Raw genomic sequence first — 21,283 nt, forward strand, 5'->3', positions numbered from 1 at the left:
CCATTGGATATAGAAATTTATAGTTCAGAATCAAGGGTTGGAAATATAAATTTGGGAGATATCAGTGTAAGGTAGCTAAGAGAGGAGCCATTGAATCGGCTAAGAGAGGAGGGGCCCAAGGGCTATACCAGAAGGAACTTTGAAATTTAATTGTGGCTAGATTGGATTTTGTTCAAAAGTGAAACCCTGGGCAGTACTAGTTGTAAATAGAATGCCAGCAACTAAAATGATCAGTGTTGTTCTGCAGCTGAATGTGATACTAACTAAGCCTGAGCATAGGCAGGCATCAGTAGGTATCCACCCAGTTGTCTCTGTGGCACTTACGTCAAATTTAGGGCAGCAAGTAGAATTCAGGGCTGGAGGACACTTAGGGGCAGAGAAGTAGAGAGGATAGCATTTGCCTCTGATGGGGAATCACCCTGGGACTTCTTTAGGAGCGTTTGGGGGTACTGGGGCTTGTCTTAGTGATTGGGTGGGCGCGCCTCTTCCTCTGGCTGTCCAGAGATGGTCAAAGTCCTGACATACTTGGTTTGATCCCACACAATGAGGAGTGGTTAACAGAACACATCAGGGAAACACTGACATGAAGGTGATGGGGGCCCCAGGATTGAGGAGAGAAATGGGAAGTGTTGTGAGCATTTGAAAGTGAAGGATGATGTTGTCAGAGGCAGGCCTCAGAGGAAAGATATAAAATAATCGTACTTTTGTAAATAGTAACTTTTGACTATCTAGCCAGGTTTTTAAATACCCACCCTTCCCATGAGGTAGAGCAGTTATTCTCAACTGTGTTTGCATGTTAGACTCACCTGGGGAGTTAACAAACAAAAACAATGCCAGACAGCCAGTGCAGACCAGCTGAATGATTCCAGGATTAGAATAGGGGACCACATCCCATCTTCGCCCTGTGCACTGACAACGCTGGATGAATATTTAAGTTCACGTGTAAAGCCATACGGTCTTAAAAGCCCTAAGGAGTTATTAGCAAACTGGATCTGCTCAGGATGCTTAAATGTACAAATAAGGGGACATCACCTCCAATAGCAGCTGACACTCCTTCTGAACCTACCCCCTGATGCCAGGCTGGTCACCACAGGCCTCCCTCCAGAACTGTGGTTCTCAGCCTTCCTCTACATTACAGTCACCTGGGGGGAGGGTTTAACTTTATTAAATTAGAGCATATAGAGAAGTGCATGCGTAAGTCTTTACAACCATGGAATCAGCATCCAGATCAAGAATCAGAACGCTGCCACCACCCAGAACCTCCCCCCACCCCCCGAGGCAATACTTCCCTAAAACCACTATCCTGACTTCTCATACTCAAGATTAGTTTCGCCTGTTTGGGGAGTTTTTACAAATGTAATCAAATGGAATGTTTTCTTTCCTGTCTGGCAGTTTTTACTCAAATAATGTTACTAACGGTCATTCTTTTCTTCTTGGTGAATTTGTTCCTTCATCTCCTATATTTGTGCATTTTAGTACAGTGAACAGATCCGACTTGCTAATTACTTCTCGGTGACTTTTACAAATGTTTGCCTCGTCGCAGGCTTAAGTATACATTCACATAGACCTACAGGACTGTCCATTCTCAGGCTGGTGACAGGAATGCACAGCCCTTTTGATTTCAGCTCTGAGCAGGTTGGCACATGGCTGAGGTGGGCACGGTAGGGAGGTCTCCCACACTTACCCCTGCAGCAGTAAGAGGGGTGCTGGCAGGACCTGGATGGAGACACTTTGTGACCTTCCTGTCTGAATTGAGTTTCCTACTCCACAAAGTCTGATGGCTTCCTTTGCTTTAATTTCTGCTTAAGCAAATACGGCAGGACTCACATTAACTCAGATATTGTGCTTCTCTTTCAGACTGCCCTTCCTTTAGAGCTTCCTCAGGTGAAACCAAAGAGAAATAATGATGGCAGGGGACTAGGGATGCAGTTAAAGGGGCCCTTGGGGCCTGGAGGAAAGGGGTCCATCTCTGAGCTGAAATCTGCTGCCGCTGGCTGCCCCATGTACCTGGGTAAAGACAACCTAGGACTGGGCCCTTCCAAGGGTTCTCAGAACCCCGCTTCCCCACTGCAGTCGGCAGCAGACGATTTGGAAGAAGAACTAGATCTGCTGCTTAATTTAGATGCGTCTGTAAAAGAGAGAGGTGACATCTTAGCAGACCAGACAGCTCAGGACCTGGAATCTGAGAAAGATGAGGAGGTGGCCCAAGAAGAAACAGGTATGGTTTTCATTTTATTCCCCATCCATCTTCTTGATTCTGGTGTTTTTCTGAGAATAGCTTCACCTCTGTCACATCCCTACACATCTTCATCAGTGTCTGACATCGATCTGGCCTTGTCCACTGACATCTATTTCTGTGCTCACATCTCTGCTTCCCCCTGAGCTGACCTTTCTGACAACGTTGCTCTCACTCGATATACTGGGCTTCCAAAGCTGCTACCTGCCTGATTGCAATCGTAAACCTGGGGCTGCAAATTGAACTCGTGCTGTAAAAGGCATTTCGATACTCACGGCCTCAGCTGTGCAGCAGCAGACCTTTTAATCGACTGTCTGAACAGGCCTGTTGACCAGTTCTTTGTGCTTCTCGCTTGCTATTTCGATCTTGTTTTTTATTGTTTTAACAAAAGAAGACTTCCTCATTTGTGCATGTTCTGTTAGATGGTGGGCCATCTTGACAGGGAGAGGCCTAGTGACTGCCCCGTCCATACACTGCATTCAGGACCCTTTAATGGCTTTAGTTTCCAGGAAACTAAGCTGTTAGTCTTTTTAAAAAACTAGTGAACTGTGAACTTCAGCATCCAAATAAATAGAAGAGCAAATCTCTACTCCATTTATGAATTTGTTTAGGTATTATTGGATCTTCTTACGGAGTAGGAAAATAATAGAACATTTCCCCTTATCGTGAGCAAAGTAATAATTTGGCTGATTTCCAGCATGGATCAAACCCCAGGGAAGCATTAACCCTCGATTCTGGCACCAAGGTGAAGTTGTTAACGTTGCTTTTATTTTTTTTAGATCCTGCAACACCGTCTGCGTTGGAAGAAAAGAACGTGGCATCTGAGCAACCAAGTATATCCAGAAATGTTACTGAGGAAGAGCTTGAAGATTGGTTGGACAGCATGATTTCCTAAACACGATGAAAGAAGAAAAAAAAAAAAAGAAAGAAAGAAAATGAAAAGTGCCTGAAGCCAATTTTGGTTGCCTTGTAAGGGAAGGCGGGCCCAAGGCTGTCCTTCCAGGACAGCTGGTTTACAAGCACAGCCCGAGCCCGTGTGGCTGTCACGCTTAGCAGTAGACGCCTACCTCCCCCATGTTCAACAAATCCGAAATGAAACAGTAAGAGGCTCGCTGCATTTGTTCTCTGGCTTAGTAATTGAATAGATTTCTTAAGGGCAGGAGATGTTACGGCCCTTGTGTCCAGTTTCTTCCTCTCAATTTTTACAGCATAGCAGGTGCTGCTGATGAAGAGAGCTAAGCAACCAGGCATGCATTTGGCCAAAATAAACAAACGCTGGTCTGTGGATTTTTTTTTTCCTTTCGTTCTTGTGCGGGAGCCGTGGGCCGTTTGTTAGTCTCCTGTCCCTTTTCACAGCCTCACAGGGTGGTTGTAAATCATCCACAAAGGCTGCGTTACAAGAGGCCAAACCATGAATTGGTGATTATGACTTTATTGCAGTGGGCACTTCATTTTATTTAAGGAGATTCACCTAAACAGAGCAGCTCCACTACTTACAAGGGAGACCATAAAGCGTTACGCAATTTGGCATAAGATTGAGATTTTTTCTGAATTTTCAGTACAGTACTTTTTTTCTCTAATAACAGCAGTTGACAAGCTGTTACTGAAAAAAAAAAATCATATGAATAACCTTTGAGTGCAGTTTCATAAAGTAAGAAGATCAACACAACTAATTAATGGAACTGTCCATCTCGAACATAAACGTAAAAAACTTGCATAGCTATACCTAAAGAGGTTTTTAAGGCACTTACTTACTCGATATTTCAGTGTCGACAAAGTGGCGGTTTGTTTTTTTGTTTGTTTTTTTCTATTTCTTTAACTGCTTAAAGCTTTTCAAGCTGATTCTGGATACATTCACTAGCAAGTACCATGGGAAAAATTAGACTGCAGTTAAAATGATTTTTCTGTAGCTCAGACCATGAGTCACTAGTAGGGTACCATCACGTGGAATTCAAGTGTTTGTTTAAAATTCCAGGTATTATGCATCCAAAACTTCCTACTTCTCTAGCCCTTCCCTCAGTGGTGCCATCCCAACGAACTAGTTAGAACTGAGAAACTTGAAGGCTTTCAACTAGAGCTTCCTTGAAGCTGTGCCATCCTCTTTTTTCTTTTAACATTTTGACAGGTTATCTCGCACAGTGTACATCCATTAGGTACAAAAAGCCAAATCAATTCCAAAATATCACAGATGGGTAACAAACAAACACTTCCTTGTAAGGGAGGCATTTAGGAAATGTCACTTTTCAAATGTGTTGCAGAACTGTAAGAGAAGGATTTTATTGACCGTCCAGAACGGTGGAGGCTTCTTCCATTCCCATTTATCCAAGCTGATCTTCGTACTGTTTCCGGAAGCAGTCACCAGCAGGGAAGAAATCCCAACACCTTTCTTGGTACATCTTCCAGACATAAGATTCCTGAAATAACGGGAACAAAGGAGACTTCTTTATAAACCACAGTAAGCTGGAACCCAATTTATTTTCCCTCTCTATGTCTCCCTTTGGGAATATTGATGTGGATAAATATGAGGCCCAGCTGGTACATTCTTTCTTGCACTGTTCCCAGCTCAGGCTGTTTTGGGAGCATGAAGTCATTTCTCCCTTCTTCTGACCACCCCCCGCCCCCCAACCAAAACAAACAAAAAAACCCCACAGTGAAACCAACTCGATGATCGCCACTAAAAATACTTAAAAGATTTAGCAATGGGTTGACGCCATGCCATTTGTAACTGGTAGAAGGCAGAATATACGACGAGGGAGCACTGAGTGCCCGCTTAGGCAGGTGCCCAGAGAGCCAAGGCCAGATCTGGGTACCAAGGGTCTGAGCCGTGGAGTCTTCCTACGAATCCAATGATGTTTGAATATTTGGTAAGCTACCTTTTCCTCCCCCGTTCTCTGTCTTTACACTTCTTTTTCATACTTAGTCACAGAATCCCTCTGACACACTCTCACGCACACCGTCACACCCACACCTCCGCATCCCTGTGTCACGCACACAGGAGGTCGTTGGCTTTCTTAGGCTGTCTCTCGCACCATTTTACTCTGACGCTCCTGCTTTTTGTTGGAACCACCCACTCAGCTTTGCATTGTCTTTTTCTCTGTTAATGTTCTCCCCACCTCCAGCTATTCTGCCCTGAAGCAGCAACTATCAGGGTTTAGAAAATGTCACTGTCTGCTCGGAAAGATAACCAGGGGGCCTTCTGGAATAGATGGGAGTTGCCTGAGAATTTTGGCTTCTTAAGTCACAAAGAGATGGTGGAACAATGCAGGAAGCAGTGGGAAAACGCACAGAAGAGACAAATGGGGTCATCTTTCTATTTCAGATATCCTATGCTCTCCTGAGGCTTGACGTAGAAAGGGGAAGCTCTATCTTAATTAAGGTAGTTCTCACCTGACCTGTGTGCTCTGTTTCATCTTTATTAATCAAATACATCAGGAAGAACCTGGAACGAGGAAAAAAGGTTTAACAACTGAGAAAAAGACAATATTAGATACTTTGGTTAGAAAACCAAAGTTCATTTACTCAGTCAAGTGAGCTGGAGAGAGGATTAAATACACTGTTCAGCATCATGCTGACGACTCCTATACCTTTCAGAATAGGGGAAACGTGGCATGACAGCATACACCATCATCTTCTAATAATAATATACATTTATCTCAAAATTAGCCTTTTTGTGAGGAGAGGTCCTTTTTACTGTCATCAAACCTTGAGCTAAGATCACTTGTGAGGAAGAATTTTGGCTACCATTTTATTGTTTTTTAAAAAAATCCTAAGGTAAACAATAAAATGGTAACCAAAACTCTTACCACATAATTCTTAGTAGGCCAGTTTATCAATCCAGCAGCGTGCAGGTCACCGGCCGCCTTGACAAGAGCAAATATGAATTGGTGGGGAGGAAGGCCTGACTTCCTGAGGGGGTTCAAAGGAGAGTGGGAAGAGAGAGATTGGAGACCCTGAACATGCACGCTTTTCCAGTTTTGCTGGAAGGGAAGGAAAAAGCAGGGCAACAGCTGGAAGGAAAAGTAGGGCCATAGCCTTTTTTCTTTGTTTAGGATTAAAAAACATTATATGGTGATAGGAAAAAGTCAGCAGAAAGAAAACTTGCTGGAGTTAATATGACCTTGATTGAGAAGGGATGGGATCTAATTCCAGGTTGAGGGGCTGACATTTGCTTGGAGCAGAAACAGTCTGCAGCGCACGTCTATCAGAACAGGGGAGGGGCAGGGCATATGGACAAAGACACCGGCTCACGGGGACTCCTGCAGGTTCTTTCCTAATTGCCTCTACTTTCCGGAGACCGAGGAGGAAAAGGCATTGGCAGAGCGTGAACTACGTGACGTAACTATATTTCACTCACTGTTCCTCCCCCTGCCCCGTCACCTTTGCCGACCAAGGATACTCACAAGTAGTTGGCTAAGTTGTGCTCTTGTAAGGTGTGTGTTTCAAAACCATGAGGGGTTGTGTCAAAGTAGTCATTGCCGATCCCACAGATGAAACATTTGGTCTAAGAAGAATAACAGGGAGAAAAGGCATGAGTAGGCGTGACATTACAGGCAGGTAGCAAAAGGGTGAGGATCTCTGCTTGAATTGAGAGGCACTGTAAAATATTTCTCTATTTCCTGCTTTAGGCTGTTAGTCATCTTCTCCAGAGTGTCACATACCTAGCTTCTACCTAGTGGAGGGTACTTGCTCCTTCCTAAGCCTGGGACATGCTGGAGGCAGCAGGTTGTTGGGGGGGGGGTGGGGGCGGGTAGGGTACAGAGCACAGAGGGTGGAGCAGAAGAAATGCCCAGAGCTGGTAGATGGGCCCAGAGAAGAGGACAGGCTTGGAAAACAATCATGGTTGGTAATTTTGCCTAGGGCTGGCCCTAAATAAGAGTAGAACCTACTGTTTAAAAAATCCATGTGCTGTGAGATAACGGAAATCAAGTCGGGATTAGTAGAACGGTACCTCCATATCCTCTCGTACTTGTTCCTGCTGGTCTCTCAGCTCCCCAAAAGCATCAATAATAAGACCTGGAATTTTAAATACAAAGACAAACAAAACACTTCAAATAATCTGTTTAGTCAGGACAGAGGAATGATAGATGGAATGGCAGAGGCCATTATGTTTTGTTAAAAAAAAAAAAGTGAATTATAAAGCTGAATGATACAATTAAATCAAAATTAGAAAACACACTTGTGTTTTCAAATGCTGAGTCCTGGCTAACGATTTCTCATGGTTCCTCTTACTCCGCCTCTCGGCAATATTTGACGCTAACTATTCACTCCTCCTGGACTCTCTCTCTTCTTGTCCTTCCTTCCTTGTCCTATTTTGCTTGGCTGTTCCCTTTCTGTCTTCCTTATCGGCTCTTCCTCTTTTAGTCCCTGAGGCATTGATATGTATCCATCAGGGCTCCTCCCTCAGTGTCTTTGCTTTTCCTTCTGGGAAATCTCTACGTCTGCATCTTTGACCACCACCACCAATGGATCCCATTTCTTTTATTTTTGTATTCATTAATATTTGTCTTGTGTGTCCTTATTGAATGTAATATTTCTATCCTATTCCATTCCTGACTTGTCTCTCGAAAGACCGATTACAGTTAACTGCTTATTAGCCCTCAACGCCTGCACGATGTCTCATAGGTACCTCAACTCAGCATGACTCAAACTGAATTCATCACCCTCTTGCTCTAATTCCTGACAAGCTACTGACCAAAATACCAGTACCTCTCCCCGCAAAGAAGGAAAAAACACGTCACACTCTCACAGCTCCTCTTTCTGCTCCTTCCCACCCCACTGCCTGGGAGGAAAATGATCAGGGCAGGAATCATGAGGGTGTGGGGCAGCACTAGCCAAAGGAGATACTTAGGAAGCAGAATGAGACAAATGATCAATTCAGAGTGGGTAATGAAGGACTGCGGGGCGGCGGGGGGAGTCCTCTGTAAGGATGCTCAAGTTTCCTGTATCAGTGCCTGGGTGTATGTTTGCCTTTATATATAGTAGACGTTCAAGAGATGTCTGTTGAATTAACAAGTAAGCGAATGCATAAACCTCTTTACATAAAACAATTAAGTCAGATGCAGAAAGGCAAAGAGAATCAGATTGACTGAGCCCCATGCAGACGACATAACCGGCAAGCATACCTTGGATGATGGCCAGCAGGATGACAATGACGAAGAAGAAGAATGTAATGTCAAAGACGATGCGGTACATTTCGTACGGGTCCCCAGCGGGGTCTTCAATTTCATCGCCAATGCCACCTCCAGCTCTCACTCCCACGTACATGTGGAACAGGTAACACTAGGGAAGAAAAATGATGGCGATTCAGGTAAAAGCCGCAGAGTTTTGTTTTTACAGAGATGGTCAGATCATTCATGTAATAAGGTCAAAACGTGACAGCCCTGAGGCAGGAGGAGGGTACTCTTCACAATAACACATTCATGCTGCTGACTCTGTCCTCTACACCCTCTGGTTAGGCTGGTGTCTATAAAGGTGGAAAGATAGCTGTTCCACGTAGCCTTTAAAAGGTATTTTTTTGCTCTTTTCTTAAAAACAGTTTTGAACTCTTTGACACACACATGAGAATTCACTCTAGGTGTGTATAAGTTAAAAGAACTTTCTGCCCTGATGAGGATGGCATATGCCAGATACGAGTTTTCTCTCACTTAATTTTAAAGTGCCAGCCTGGACCTGGGGCCGGGCTACAGCCTCTGGGAAAAGGCCTCCCCTACTTGGCATCCTCTGCGCACCCGGGAGGGCAGGGCTCCCCGCAGAATCTCCTCCCAAGTGCCCGTGTGCTCCAGGTAGGCACCTGGGCCAGGGCTCACAGAGCAGGCTGCCCTCTGTCTCTCCTCCTGACTGGCTGTGATGGCTTCGGGATGGGAGTGTGGAGGCAGTCTTATGGCTGGTAAATCAAAAGCCAGCGGCAGCACGGAGCCCACGCTGGTCATACGGTTGCTCTTGTGCCTGTAGTGTCGCTGTCTCATGGGCTGCCTGCCCCAAGAAAGCACACGGAGAGTTTTTAGCCAAAAAGCGTATCTATTTTCTGGAGAAACGATCACAGGCGGGGGCAGGGGGGCAGTGTACTGTCACCTGTCTCTGATACACACATTCGTTTCCTGAAATCTGGTCATGATAAACGTCCGGAGATGCTACTGCAGCTGTGCTGGCTCACCCTGCGCTGTGCCGGCTCACCCTGCGCTGTGCCCTTCTATGCCCGCAGGGGCTGGCCTGGCAGGAGCCCCAGCCCCGCCCTGACCCAGTCCTGCTGCTGTGACATTTTTCAGATGACATGGCTCTTCTGAAACAAGCCCCACTGGCTTGCTGAAATAAACGGAGCACCAGATTCATGGGACTTTGCTCCGAGCTCTCAGAGGCAAAGAATCAGAGCTTGACTTCCATGAGATACAGACACAGGTAACTCACGTCTTCGCCACACACAGATGTGGATGGATGGTGATCTGCTTAGCTGTGTGCTTCTTTTTCCACCTGGGCCCCGACAAGTCGTCTATTCCCTCACTTCTGTCTTTCCAGGACCCACCTCCCTTTCGGACGAGACATCGGTGTTCTACTCTCATCTCTGTCCTGCTCTGTCTCCACTCTACCCACAGCCCTTCTGTCCCAGCCAGGCCAGGTGACCAGGTGGCCCTACAGGGAATTCTCACCGTCATCATGTCATCACACTTCATGTCGGGCTCATCGTCGTCTTCACTTTTGTTGTAGAACTTGCGGAAGAAGTTGAACGCCACCACGGTATAGAGGTAAACCACCACGGCCAGGAGACCGACAGTCAGGACCAACTGGGAGCGGAAAGAGAGAGAGAGAGGGAAGAGGAGGTGGGTCTTCTCCACCTTGAAAGGTTGGCGGGAGACTCCAAGAAAACAGAGGAAAGGGGAAAGATGAGGGGTCTGGAACGAAGGCTGTCATACAGCAGGTGCCGAAGGAAAGCAAGATCACAGAGAGAAACAGGCTTATTGGGAGAAAAGAGTAATGATGGACTGTTATGGAACAAATTGTGTTCCCCTGGAATTCATATGTTGAAGCCCTAACCCCCAGCACCTCTGAAGGTGACTGCATTTGGAGATAGGGCCTTTAAAGAGGTGATTTAATTAAAATGAGGCCGTGAGGGTGGGCCCTGCTTCAGTCTGACTGGTGTTCTTACAAGAGGAGGAGGTAGGACTCAGAAGGAGAGATACCAGGTAGCCGTATGCATCGAAGGATAATCAAGTGAAAAAGCAGCAAGAGGCAGCCAGCTGCACGCCAAGGAGAGAAGCCTCAGAGGGAACCAAGCTACCCACACCTTGATATTGGACTTCCAGCCTCCAGAACTGAGAGGAAATCAATGTCTGTTGTCTAAGCCCCCAGTCTTCAGTATTTTGTTATGGCAGCCCAGGCAGACTAACAGCTGAGGTACTGCATGGGGCGCATATAAACTACACAGGGATTTAAGGATGAGAATAGTGATGGCGCTCTGAGGATGGTTACTTTGTTTTTTTCACAGAGATAGCAGTGACCCAAGGCTTCACTCTAATGCTGCTTTTATTTATTTAATTGAAGTAAGAGTTGATTTACAATATTGTGTTAGTTTCAGGTGTACAGCATAGTGATTCAGTTATACATATACATGTATCTATTCTTTTTCAAATTCTTTTCCCATTTAGGTTGTTACAAAATATTGAGTATAGGGCTTCCCTGGTGGCGCAGTGGTTGAGAATCTGCCTGCCAATGCAGGGGACACGGGTTCGAGCCCTGGTCCGGGAAGATCCCACATGCCACGGAGCAACAGGGCCCGTGAGCCACAATTACTGAGCCTGCGCGTCTGGAGCCTGTGCTCCGCAACAAGAGAGGCCACGATAGTGAGAGGCCCGCGCACCGCGATGAAGAGTGGCCCCCGCTTGCCACAAGTAGAGAAAGCCCTCGCACAGAGACGAAGACCCAACACAGCCATAAATAAATAAAATTAAAAAAACAAACAAACAAAAAACCGTGTGCTCTGATATATCTCAAAATGGTTCCTTTAAAAAAAAAAAAAATATTGAGTATAATTCCCTGTGCTATATACATACAGTAGGTCCTTGTCGTTTACCTATTTTATATATAGTAGTGTGTATATGTTAATCCCAAACTCCTAAATTATCCCTCCCTACCCCCCTTTGGTAACCATAAGTTCTAATGCTGCTTCTAAAGAAACTACAAGAAATTAATATAACATTGTAAATCAGCTATACTTCAATAAAATTTTTAAAATATATATATATACATATATGTATAACTGAGTCACTTTTCAGTACAGAAGAAATCAACACAACATTGTAAATCAACTATACTTCAATAAAATTTTTTAAAAACTAAAAAAAATAGAAACTACAGACTCCTTGGGCTCATGGGTATCCCTACATCACAATAGTTCATAACTAACCATGAACTGGATAATTGTCACAGCTTTGAAGTTACTATAAGAATTATGACGGTTGAGCAAAGTGACATTTTTCATAACGAAGACACCTGCCTTGGACCTTTGCCAGGGTCACAGGGCCTGTTTGTTTCTCGGCTTTCAGAGGCACAATAAATGAGGACTACACAGGACCTGCTCATCGGGCCTATACCAGGGACTAGGTGCTGGGCTGGAGCTGTGAAGATCAACAAACAGCATAAAATCTTTGCCCTCAAGCTGCTACACAAAAGGGAGTGGGCATGATAAGTACCAGAACAGACATATTCAGCGGCTTCTTGAACAATGAATTTAGTGATTTGAACCTTGGATAGCAGACCTCATGGAAAGCAGCCGGTTTAGAAAAAGAGAAAGAATGTGGGCTTTGGGGCTTCCCTGGTGGCGCAGCGGTTGAGAATCTGCCTGCCAATGCAGGGGACACGGGTTCGAGCCCTGGTCTGGGAACATCCCACATGCCGTGGAGCAGCTGGGCCCATGAGCCACAACTACTGAGCCTGTGCTCCGCAATAAGGCCACGATAGTGAGAGGCCCGCACACCACGATGAAGAGTGGCCCCCACTTGCCGCAACTAGAGAAAGCCCTCGCACAGAAACGAAGACCCAACACAGCCAAAAATAATAAATAAATAAAATTTAAAAATAAAAAAGAATGTGGGCTTTGCACCAAGGAACAAATGGGCTTGAATCTAAGTTCTGCCACTTGGCAGCTGTGTGCTCTTGGGTGAAATACTTAGCCTCTCTGAGCCTCAGTGCTCTTCTCTCTCAAGTGAGTGTAACACTTACCTTATAGGGTGGTTGTGAGCCTACTGCAATACCCAGCACATGGCACAAACTGGGCATATTTTTTTTAACAATCTTGCCAGAGTCTAGTCGGCAAGCTCGTATAAGACATTCATTGTTTAATAAATGCTGGAGAGGGCGTGGAGAAAAGGGAACCCTCCTACACTGTTGGTGGGAGTGTAAATTGATAGAGCCACTATGGAGAACAGTATGGAGGTTCCTTAAAAAACTAAAAATAGAACTACCATATGACCCAGCAATCCCACTCCTAGGCATATACCCTGAGAAAACCATAATTCGAAAAGATACATGCACCCCAATATGCAGCACTATTTACAATAGCCAGGACATGGAAGCAACCTAAATGTCCATTAACAGAGGAATGGATAAAGAAGATGTGGTATGTATATACAATGGAATATTACTCGGCCATAAAAAAGAACAAAATAATGCCATTTGCAGCAACATGGATGGACCTCGAGACTGTCATACTAAATGAAGTAAGTCAGACACAGAAAGACGAATATCGTATGATATCGCTTATATGTGGAATCTAAAAAAATGGGTACAAATGAACTTATTTACAAAACAGAAGTAGAGTCACAGATGTAGAAAACAAGCTTATGCTTACCAGGGGATAAGGGGGTGAGGGATAAATTGGGATATTGGGATTGACATATATATACTCCTATATATAAAACAGATAACTAATAAGAACCTACTGTATGGCACAGGGAACTCTACTCAATACTCTCTAATGGCCTATATGGGAAAAGAATCTAAAAAAAGAGTGGATATATGTATATGTATAACTGATTCAATTTGCTGTACACCTGAAACTAACACAACATTGTACATCCACTATACTCCAATAAAAAATTTTTGTAATTAAAAGAAATTCATTGTTTAAACTTTTCATTTAAGGTACAGTTTTGTATAACGCCGTTAAACCAAATCAATAAAATTTAAACTTTCTATATCTAAGTAAAGGGGAAGAAAAGAATTCTAAAAGAACAACTGGCATTCCATAAATCCCGTTTTGGGAAACGGCACCTTTATAGGATAAAACTTCCCAAGACACACATGGAAAAATAATACACAATGCCCTTTCTCCCAGGAACCTATAAGGAAGTATTTACCACTCTCTAAGCAAACATCTGTATCACAGGTTCTCTTATTACCTCCCCAAACTTTAGCTTCTTGTATGTGGCAGCAAATTTCTATCTCTAGCTTTCCTCCATTCTTTTTAGTGTCAACCAAGAAACTGGTGCTGCTACCAGAAGCCTAGAAGAAATAAACCATCGTAATACCTGATGATCTAGCACCCTTTCATTTTAGAACAATTAAAGGTTAATCTGACTTTTTTTCTGGTTGGAATTTTTATTTTTTAAGGTGTGCAATGTGATGATTTAATATATGCATACATTATAAAATGATCACCATAATCAAGTTAATTAACATATCCATCACCTCACACAGTTACCGCGCGTGCGCGTGTGTGTGTGTGTATGTGTATGTGTGCTGAGAACACTTAAGATCTCCTCTCTTAGCAAATTTCAAGTATACAATACAGCATTTTTAACTATAACCACCATGCTTTACATTAGATCCCCGGAACTAATTTATTTAATAACTCAAAGTTTGTACTCTTTGACCAATGCTCCCCATTTCCCCCAACACACCCAGCCCCTGGTAACTACTGCTCTACTCTCTGGTTCTAGAAGTTTGCCTTTTTTATGATTCCACATATAAGTGACACCATACAGTATTTGTCTTTCTGTGTCTGGCTTATTTCTCTTACCAGAATGCCCTCTAGGCTCATTTATGTTGTTGCAAAAGGCAGAATTTCCTTTTTTTAATGGCTGAATGATATTCTACCGTATGTTCATAACAAATTTTGTTTATCCATTCATCCATTGATGGATACAGGTTGTTTCCATATCTTGGCTATTGGGAATAATGCTGCTACGAACATGGGAATATAGCTATCTCTTTGAGATACTGATTTCATCTCCTTCAGATATATATACCCAGAAGTGCAACTGCTGGATCATATGGCAGTTCTATACTTAATTTTTTGAGGAACCGCCATACTGTCTCCCATAATGGCTGTACCAAGCTGGGTACATATGAACAACTCCTTTCTTTTCTCCCTTCTCCTATAAATATTTAGAGATATGAGGGAACATGTCTCATTCATGGATTTGTACTTAATGAGGAACAAAATGCTAGGGAGTTTGAATTTGTTCGCAGGAGGAGCCATTAGAGGACTTTAATCAAGGGATTGACCCTGACAATTCTGTAGAAGACAGACTGGATATTGATGAGACTGGATGTAGAGCAATGACTATATAGATATATAAGCAATGACTATATAGGTATATTTAGAAATGCACATATACATGTATATAACATATATAGCTATATATTATCTACCTATATACACATATAGCTGTATATATGTGTGTATATGTATAGATCTATATATATCTAAGTCACTGGTTCTTTTTTTTTTTTTTTTGGATGCATTGGGTCTTCATGGCTGCGTGCGGGCTTTCTCTAGCTGACGCAAGCAGGGGCTACTCTTCGTTGTGATGTGCGGGCTTCTCATTGTGGTGGCTTCTTGTTGCAGAGCACAGGCTCTAGGTGCATGGGCCTCAGGAGTTGTGGCACGTGGACCCAGCAGCTGTGGCTCGCGGGCTCCAGAGCGTAGGCTCAGTAGCTGTGGCTCGCGGGCTCTAGAGCGTAGGCTCAGTAGTTGTGGCACACGGGCTTAGTTGCTCCGTGGCATGTGGGATCCTCCCCAGCCAGGGCTTGAACCCGTGTCCCCTGCATTGGCAGGAGGGTTCTCAACGACTGCGCCACCAGGGAAGCCCACTGGTTATGTTTTTTCCTAACCATATCTAGGTCCCTCTCGTTCTGCAGCAGTATAAACCCCATACCTGTTTGCCATTGTGAGTGACAGATGACAGAATAGTCCTCAGAGTCTTGAAGCCCATCGCGATATCCAGCAGATGAGCAGCGAAGAAGAAGTTGTTGTAGTGGCCCAGGACTGACATGGTCGTGTACCAGGCGAGGTAGAGAAAGGACTGGGGAAATGGAAGAAATTGAGCAGCTTTTCAGGCATTCGGGGGGCTGAGGTGCTTTGAGCTGGCTCAAGAATTGCCCAAGTCAAGCCCCATCTGCCTTATACTACTGCACAAGAGAGGAGTGTCCCCCCAGCACCCTAGGGCCCTCTGTCTTTGACAAGCACTCCCTGCATCTTCCTGAGCCGCCTCCATAGCTTGTTTCTCTGTGGCATCTAATGACATCCCTGGACTTGGGGCACAGAATTTTGCTTTCCCAGATGCCATACTTACATTGTCAGTAAACACAACTCCCAGCTTCCAGATATGGTACTTCATGTCGATGGAACTTAGCCTAAAGGGGAACAAATCATTTCAAAACTTAAAAATGTCAAGATTTAGTTAAGTGTTTAATAAGGGGAAAAATGAATTTTTTTCTCTCTCGGGTTTAATAACCTAAATACAGCCCTGAGCTTTATCAAGTTGTATGTGTTCACCATGAGAATGAGAATGGCTGAATCACACACCCTGAAATTTTAATTAGTCTTTCTCTTTCAGCTCTATCAGGCATAAAGGCTGATAAGTCTTTAGAATTTTTTTAAAGCATTGCTCTCCCCCCCATATTTTAGAACCTAGAAGAAACACTTAGGCGAGACCAGAGTCTAAGACAGCGAAGACATGATTGTGAGTTTTCCCTGTAGCACAGGGAAGAGAACTGGAAAGATAAAGGGTCTAGTCAGCCAGACTTCGGGATTTAACTCCTAAGCTCTGTACCATGACACCAGGGAGGCTGCCTCTGCTTTGGTCTCTTCTACGGGGCTAAAGTCGAGGGCATTTTTGTCCAACCCCAGGAGTTCAGCAATGCGTTCTGCTCCGTAGAGATCTCCATACTTGTTGATCACCTAAAGCAGAGAGGATGAGAGGGTGAGCTTGGGCCGTGCGTCACCACCAATGTTTTCTGCAGCCCCAGTGCCGTCAGAGCTGTGTTACGCTCTGGGCTCTTCCAAGGGGTTGATAAAGACATGAGTCAAAATGCAAAAGGAAAATAAAGAGAAAAAAAATAACCTCCAGAGAAAAGAGAAGTGATAAAGACAAGTGAAAACTGCTTTTCTAGCTATCATTTAGGAGGAGAGAAAAAACCTAGTATGTAGAAAACAGTGATTTTGTTAAGCTGATTAAGGCAGATGAGTATAGGAACTAAGCCCCAAACCTACATACGTCCATATAAAACCCCTTCTGTGACTTACTCTTCTCGAGATAGCATCATAAAAGCACCATTACATTTATTCATGTTCGTATATGGAGAACTTAAAAAAAAAACAATCTACGTTTCTTTGGAGGTCATGGAATTTACTCCCCCTGCCCCGCCCCCCAACAAGGCATACCTTTCTCTTTACAAACTTGTCCCAGTAGTTATTAGGAAAAGATCTGAAGAAGAAAATGAAACAGGGAGATTCTTAACAACATCAAGGCAAGCACATCAAGAAACTTTGCAGTTTGAGTGTCTGGACCTGTGATCTTTTGGGGTTTTGTCCTGCTCATTGAAGAATTCAAGACCTGATTGAAGTTCAGAGTCACCGCAGGTCTGATTTCTGGTTTCACTGCTTTGTGGTGAGTTCTGAAACACCTGGAAAGCTCCTTTGCATTTTCTACTTCAAAATTATGGTTAAGAGCCAGGAATTGTGATGACAGACTAGCTAGAGGCAGGGATATGTGTCTTGAGCTCAGTGTAACTAGAAACCAAACCCTGCAGGAAACACATGCATTCAACCTTCCTTCACTGAGTGCCCACCTTATGGCAGTAACTGGGGTAGGTGCTGGGGACACGGTGGTGGGAGGTGTAGACAAGGTCCCTAACTATGAAGTTTCCAGTCTGGAAATCACTGTTAGTTAATTTACATGGGGGTTTTCTTAATGGAGTGCTCTTCTACTCTGTTCTCCATTCCTGCATAACTAACTCCTGTGGGGTGGGTGCGCTTTACCCCGGGAATGAGATCCCTCTCTCCTTTGGAGGTAGTTCCTATGCCATCCCAACCTTAACCCCACAGAGGGAACAGCTTTCTTCTGGCAAGTAGCTAGTACCAGCTCCACTGCAAATACCTTCTTATTGTTAAAGTCGAGAAATAACTGTTACTTTCAGGTATGTTGGTAGAAACCATTTAAAATATTTTGCTCCCCTCCAGAATGATCAGTCCTTCCTGAGAGGTTCCTTGGGAGTCTAGTTTGCAGCCAAGGAACCTCTGGCCCTTGGTGCAAACATTCTTACTTCTGTTTTCCTTCATTTGTAAATCGTTCTTGTTAGCTCTGGAACACAACAGTCCCCTATGCTATAGAGGCCACCCAAGTTGGTGATGAGGAAGGGGGGGGGCCTCCCTCTGTTCGTGGGCCTCTCAGAAGAATAACCCTGAGCAATTGGCACCTCTCTTACAACAGGGTGGCAATCTTTAAACAAAACAAAAAAATTTTTTTGGATCTTTAAAGCAGTCTTGGTCTTTTTTTTTTTTTTTTTAAGATTCTTTTGGGATGTGGACCGTTTTTAAAGCTGTATTGAATTTGTTACAATATCGCTTCTGTTTTGCTTTTTTGGCCGCGAGGCATGTGGGATCTTAGTTCCCCCGACCAGGGATCGAACACACACCCCCTGTACTGGAAGGCGAAGTCATAACCACTGGACTGCCAGGGAAGTCCCCAGCAGTCTTGGTCTTAAACATCCAAATGCCACTTAAAAACAAAGCAAACTGCTAATAGATTTTATCTATGGGGGATGGAAGTAATTATTTTGACTTCCTTCTTTGTCCATTTTTCTGCTACTTGATTTTTTTTTTTCATGTATGGTATTTAGAATCCAAAATAAACAAAACAAATAAAAACAAGCCAGTCTTCCTCTGTCCACACTGGTATCACCTTTCTCTTAAATCTTTTAGAAAAAATGGTCTGTAAGATACAACTCAGGGTTGGCCACATTTTGGCATAAGTGGAAAATTCCACAAGTGATCCTGAAGGGCCAGTGACTAAAGGCTCCGGTCAAGACCCTTTCACAGATGTAATCTTACTTTGATCTGTATATTCTTGTCTCCTGACCAGGTATGTAAGCTCCTTCAAGGTAGAAGACATAATTCCACTTGGTAATATTCCTTTAAGTGTGGGGTAGGCCAAGAACCTTCAGCAGGGAAATGCATAAATAAGTGACAGATCTATATGTGAATGGTCAAGAAAAACAACATAAGCTGCTCAACCTCTTAGAAACCAGCAGAATGCACAATGCGATGCTATTACACGCCTACCAGATGAGCAAAGTTATCTGAGGATAACAAGTGCTGACAAGGAGGCAGAGAAGCAGGAATTCTCACAGGGTGCTGGTTTAATGTAAATGGGGACAAACATTTGCATATCCTATTCAGCAAATTCGTCTCCTGCTACCTACTCCAGAGAAACTCTTTTACTTGTGCACCAGGTATAAAAATAGTCCTTACAGCACTGTTTGTTTCTAACAGACACTAGTGTGGAAACAGTTGAAATAGCCACTGTCAGGAAAATGGATAAATGCACAATAATATACTCCTAATGGAAAATGCTACAGTTTTGAAAATGACCAGCTCGGGCCACACATATCAACATATTCAACAGATGAGTTCTTGAAGAGGGTGCTGAACAAAAGATTCAAATGACAGTACAATGCATATGGTATAACTCCATGTATATAAAGCTCAAAACTAGTTAAGATGAAACCATGTATCTAGGGACACATACCTAAGTGGTAACACTATAAACTAAGGCAAAAGAATGGAGAGCACTAAAGTCAGGAGGGTGGTTAGCTGGGGCCTGGGGAGGATAGGGGCCAGAGAGGATAACGTCTGGAACCTCAAAGTCTTCAGCGATGTTCCAGTTTTAAAGCTTTGTAGTTCATTTTATTACTGTACTTTAAAATATACTTACACATTTTTATATTTTCTTCTATATGTGTATTTAACAATACAAAAATAAAATTAAAAAGAAAGCTCTCCATGACATATAGTTAACTCAAAAAAAAAGCAGGTTACAAAGCACTACATGTACAATGATGCCATTATCGTGAAGAAATAAAGTTCATTGATCTAAATGTTTTAAAACAGTTGTTTTACTTATACATGCGTTTCCCTATTCATGGGCATTTCAGCCACTTCAAATAAATGTCAGCAACTGTCCTTGTTAAAACAGTTTGGTGTTCTTGTCTCAGTATCTCCTTAGGATAAATTTCTAGAAACTGAACTGCGTTTTTACTGGGACTTTTAGGCTATAACGTGCCACAGACACAAGCGTTACTGATAATTACAGAAAGCTTACCAAGGAATGAGATTATTTAATATTCAAAATTTCTATACTATAATAACAAAGGGTCAGAAATAAGTCTTAGTAGTTTCCCTTAGTTTTCCTTAAGTGAGGAGATTGGCAGTGACCTGCAGGCCGAAGCAAGCTTTTGATTTGCCTGCTCACACCTTTTTTCCCCTAAGAGAGGAGTCTTCCCTTTCTAGGGACTATTAAAAAAAGCTCAGCGGTGCCTGTGTAGAGCTGCCTCTCTCGATTTGCCTAACCATCTTTGAATAAATGGCATTTTCTTCCTCCAGGGGTCAGGGTTGCTGTTTCTAGATGTGCATATTTTATTGGCACAGCCAAGAGTTTCAACAGTCATCTTTGTTTACATATTCAGCCCTATTTCTTGACTTTTCTTTCATCACATTAATTTATCTTGCAACTCTCATTTCCCTATTGTGAATCACTGGCGTTAGAGCATCACCTTTGCTAATGGTGGTCATTTTTTTTTCTAAATTTTTATTGTGGTAAAATATACATAACTTAAAATTTACAATCTTAATCATTTGGCTATAATCCCTGTGTTGTACAGTATATCCTTGTAGCTTATTTTATACCTAATCGTTTATACCTCTTACTCCCCGTCCCTATATCGCCCCTTCTCCCTTCCCTCTCCCCGCTGGTAACCACTGGTTTGTTCTCTATATCAGTGAGTCTGCTTCTTTTTTGTTATATTCTCTATGTTGTATTTTTTAGATTCCACATATAAGTGATATCATATGGTATCTGTCTGACTTATTGCTGATGGCCATTTTTCTTTAACAGGGGAAGGGAATAACGAACAGCCACGTGCCAGGCACTGTACCAAGCACGTGACAATCCATTCATGAGTCCTCCCAGGACTGTAGGCGGTGGTATTCTCATCCCTCTATTAATGAAGAGGAAACTGAGGTTTATCAAACCTGATTCTCTTGCCCTAGGTCACGGGTGTCTAAGTTATAAAGCTGACTCAGTATTCTACCTCTTTGCCTCTAGAATCAATGCTTGTCTCCACCACGTTAGCAATTGTACACGTGCCTACCAAGAAGGCAGGCTTCACCCCACGGGTCCTAACATCCCCACTCAGACTGGCCTATTTTAACTGCCCATGGAACTGCCTATCAAATTATATTGGGAGGAGTTCTAGTACCAACAAGGCTACTTGTTTAGGGAGAAGACTTCAGAGATGGTGCTGTCACAGGGCTGCTGTGCCATCTGGGGACTCTGGAGAAGCTGATCAGTTTGATCACTGAAACCCCGGGCCAGGGAAACACTGTATGACTTGAACATGGAAAACTAGATTAAGTAGTATTGTGCTGGACCATCTGGTCTTAATTAAATATGCTCAGAACTTTCTGATAATATCCTCTGTCCCCCATGAAATGCATAGGGATACATATAACTGTTGGAGGCACAATAGGTTACTTTGTGAAAAGGCAGGGGA

The 21,283-nt window shown here is 43.4% G+C and overlaps 2 protein-coding genes across 2 annotated transcripts in view; one reads left to right on the forward strand and one right to left on the reverse strand.

Moving 5' to 3' along the window:
* Positions 1-3,523, forward strand: part of AVEN (apoptosis and caspase activation inhibitor) — a 185,136-nt gene extending 181,613 nt beyond the window's left edge. The window contains exons 5-6 of the mRNA XM_068548749.1: positions 1,858-2,218; positions 3,016-3,523. Of these exons, the coding sequence (XP_068404850.1) occupies positions 1,858-2,218; positions 3,016-3,131 (477 nt within the window). The 3' untranslated portion in view covers positions 3,132-3,523. The remainder of the gene's footprint in view (positions 1-1,857; positions 2,219-3,015) is intronic.
* Positions 3,524-4,554: 1,031 nt separating this feature from the next.
* The window catches only part of RYR3 (ryanodine receptor 3), a 378,467-nt gene continuing 361,738 nt past the window's right edge, over positions 4,555-21,283 (reverse strand). The window contains exons 95-104 of the mRNA XM_068538049.1: positions 16,896-16,938; positions 16,285-16,412; positions 15,805-15,865; positions 15,388-15,534; positions 9,880-10,014; positions 8,359-8,515; positions 7,185-7,249; positions 6,637-6,737; positions 5,624-5,675; positions 4,555-4,650 (exon numbers count right to left, since the gene is read on the reverse strand). Of these exons, the coding sequence (XP_068394150.1) occupies positions 4,555-4,650; positions 5,624-5,675; positions 6,637-6,737; positions 7,185-7,249; positions 8,359-8,515; positions 9,880-10,014; positions 15,388-15,534; positions 15,805-15,865; positions 16,285-16,412; positions 16,896-16,938 (985 nt within the window). The remainder of the gene's footprint in view (positions 4,651-5,623; positions 5,676-6,636; positions 6,738-7,184; positions 7,250-8,358; positions 8,516-9,879; positions 10,015-15,387; positions 15,535-15,804; positions 15,866-16,284; positions 16,413-16,895; positions 16,939-21,283) is intronic.

Source organism: Eschrichtius robustus, chromosome 1 (assembly GCF_028021215.1).
Source record: "Eschrichtius robustus isolate mEscRob2 chromosome 1, mEscRob2.pri, whole genome shotgun sequence".
Taxonomy (NCBI): Eukaryota; Metazoa; Chordata; class Mammalia; order Artiodactyla; family Eschrichtiidae; genus Eschrichtius; species Eschrichtius robustus.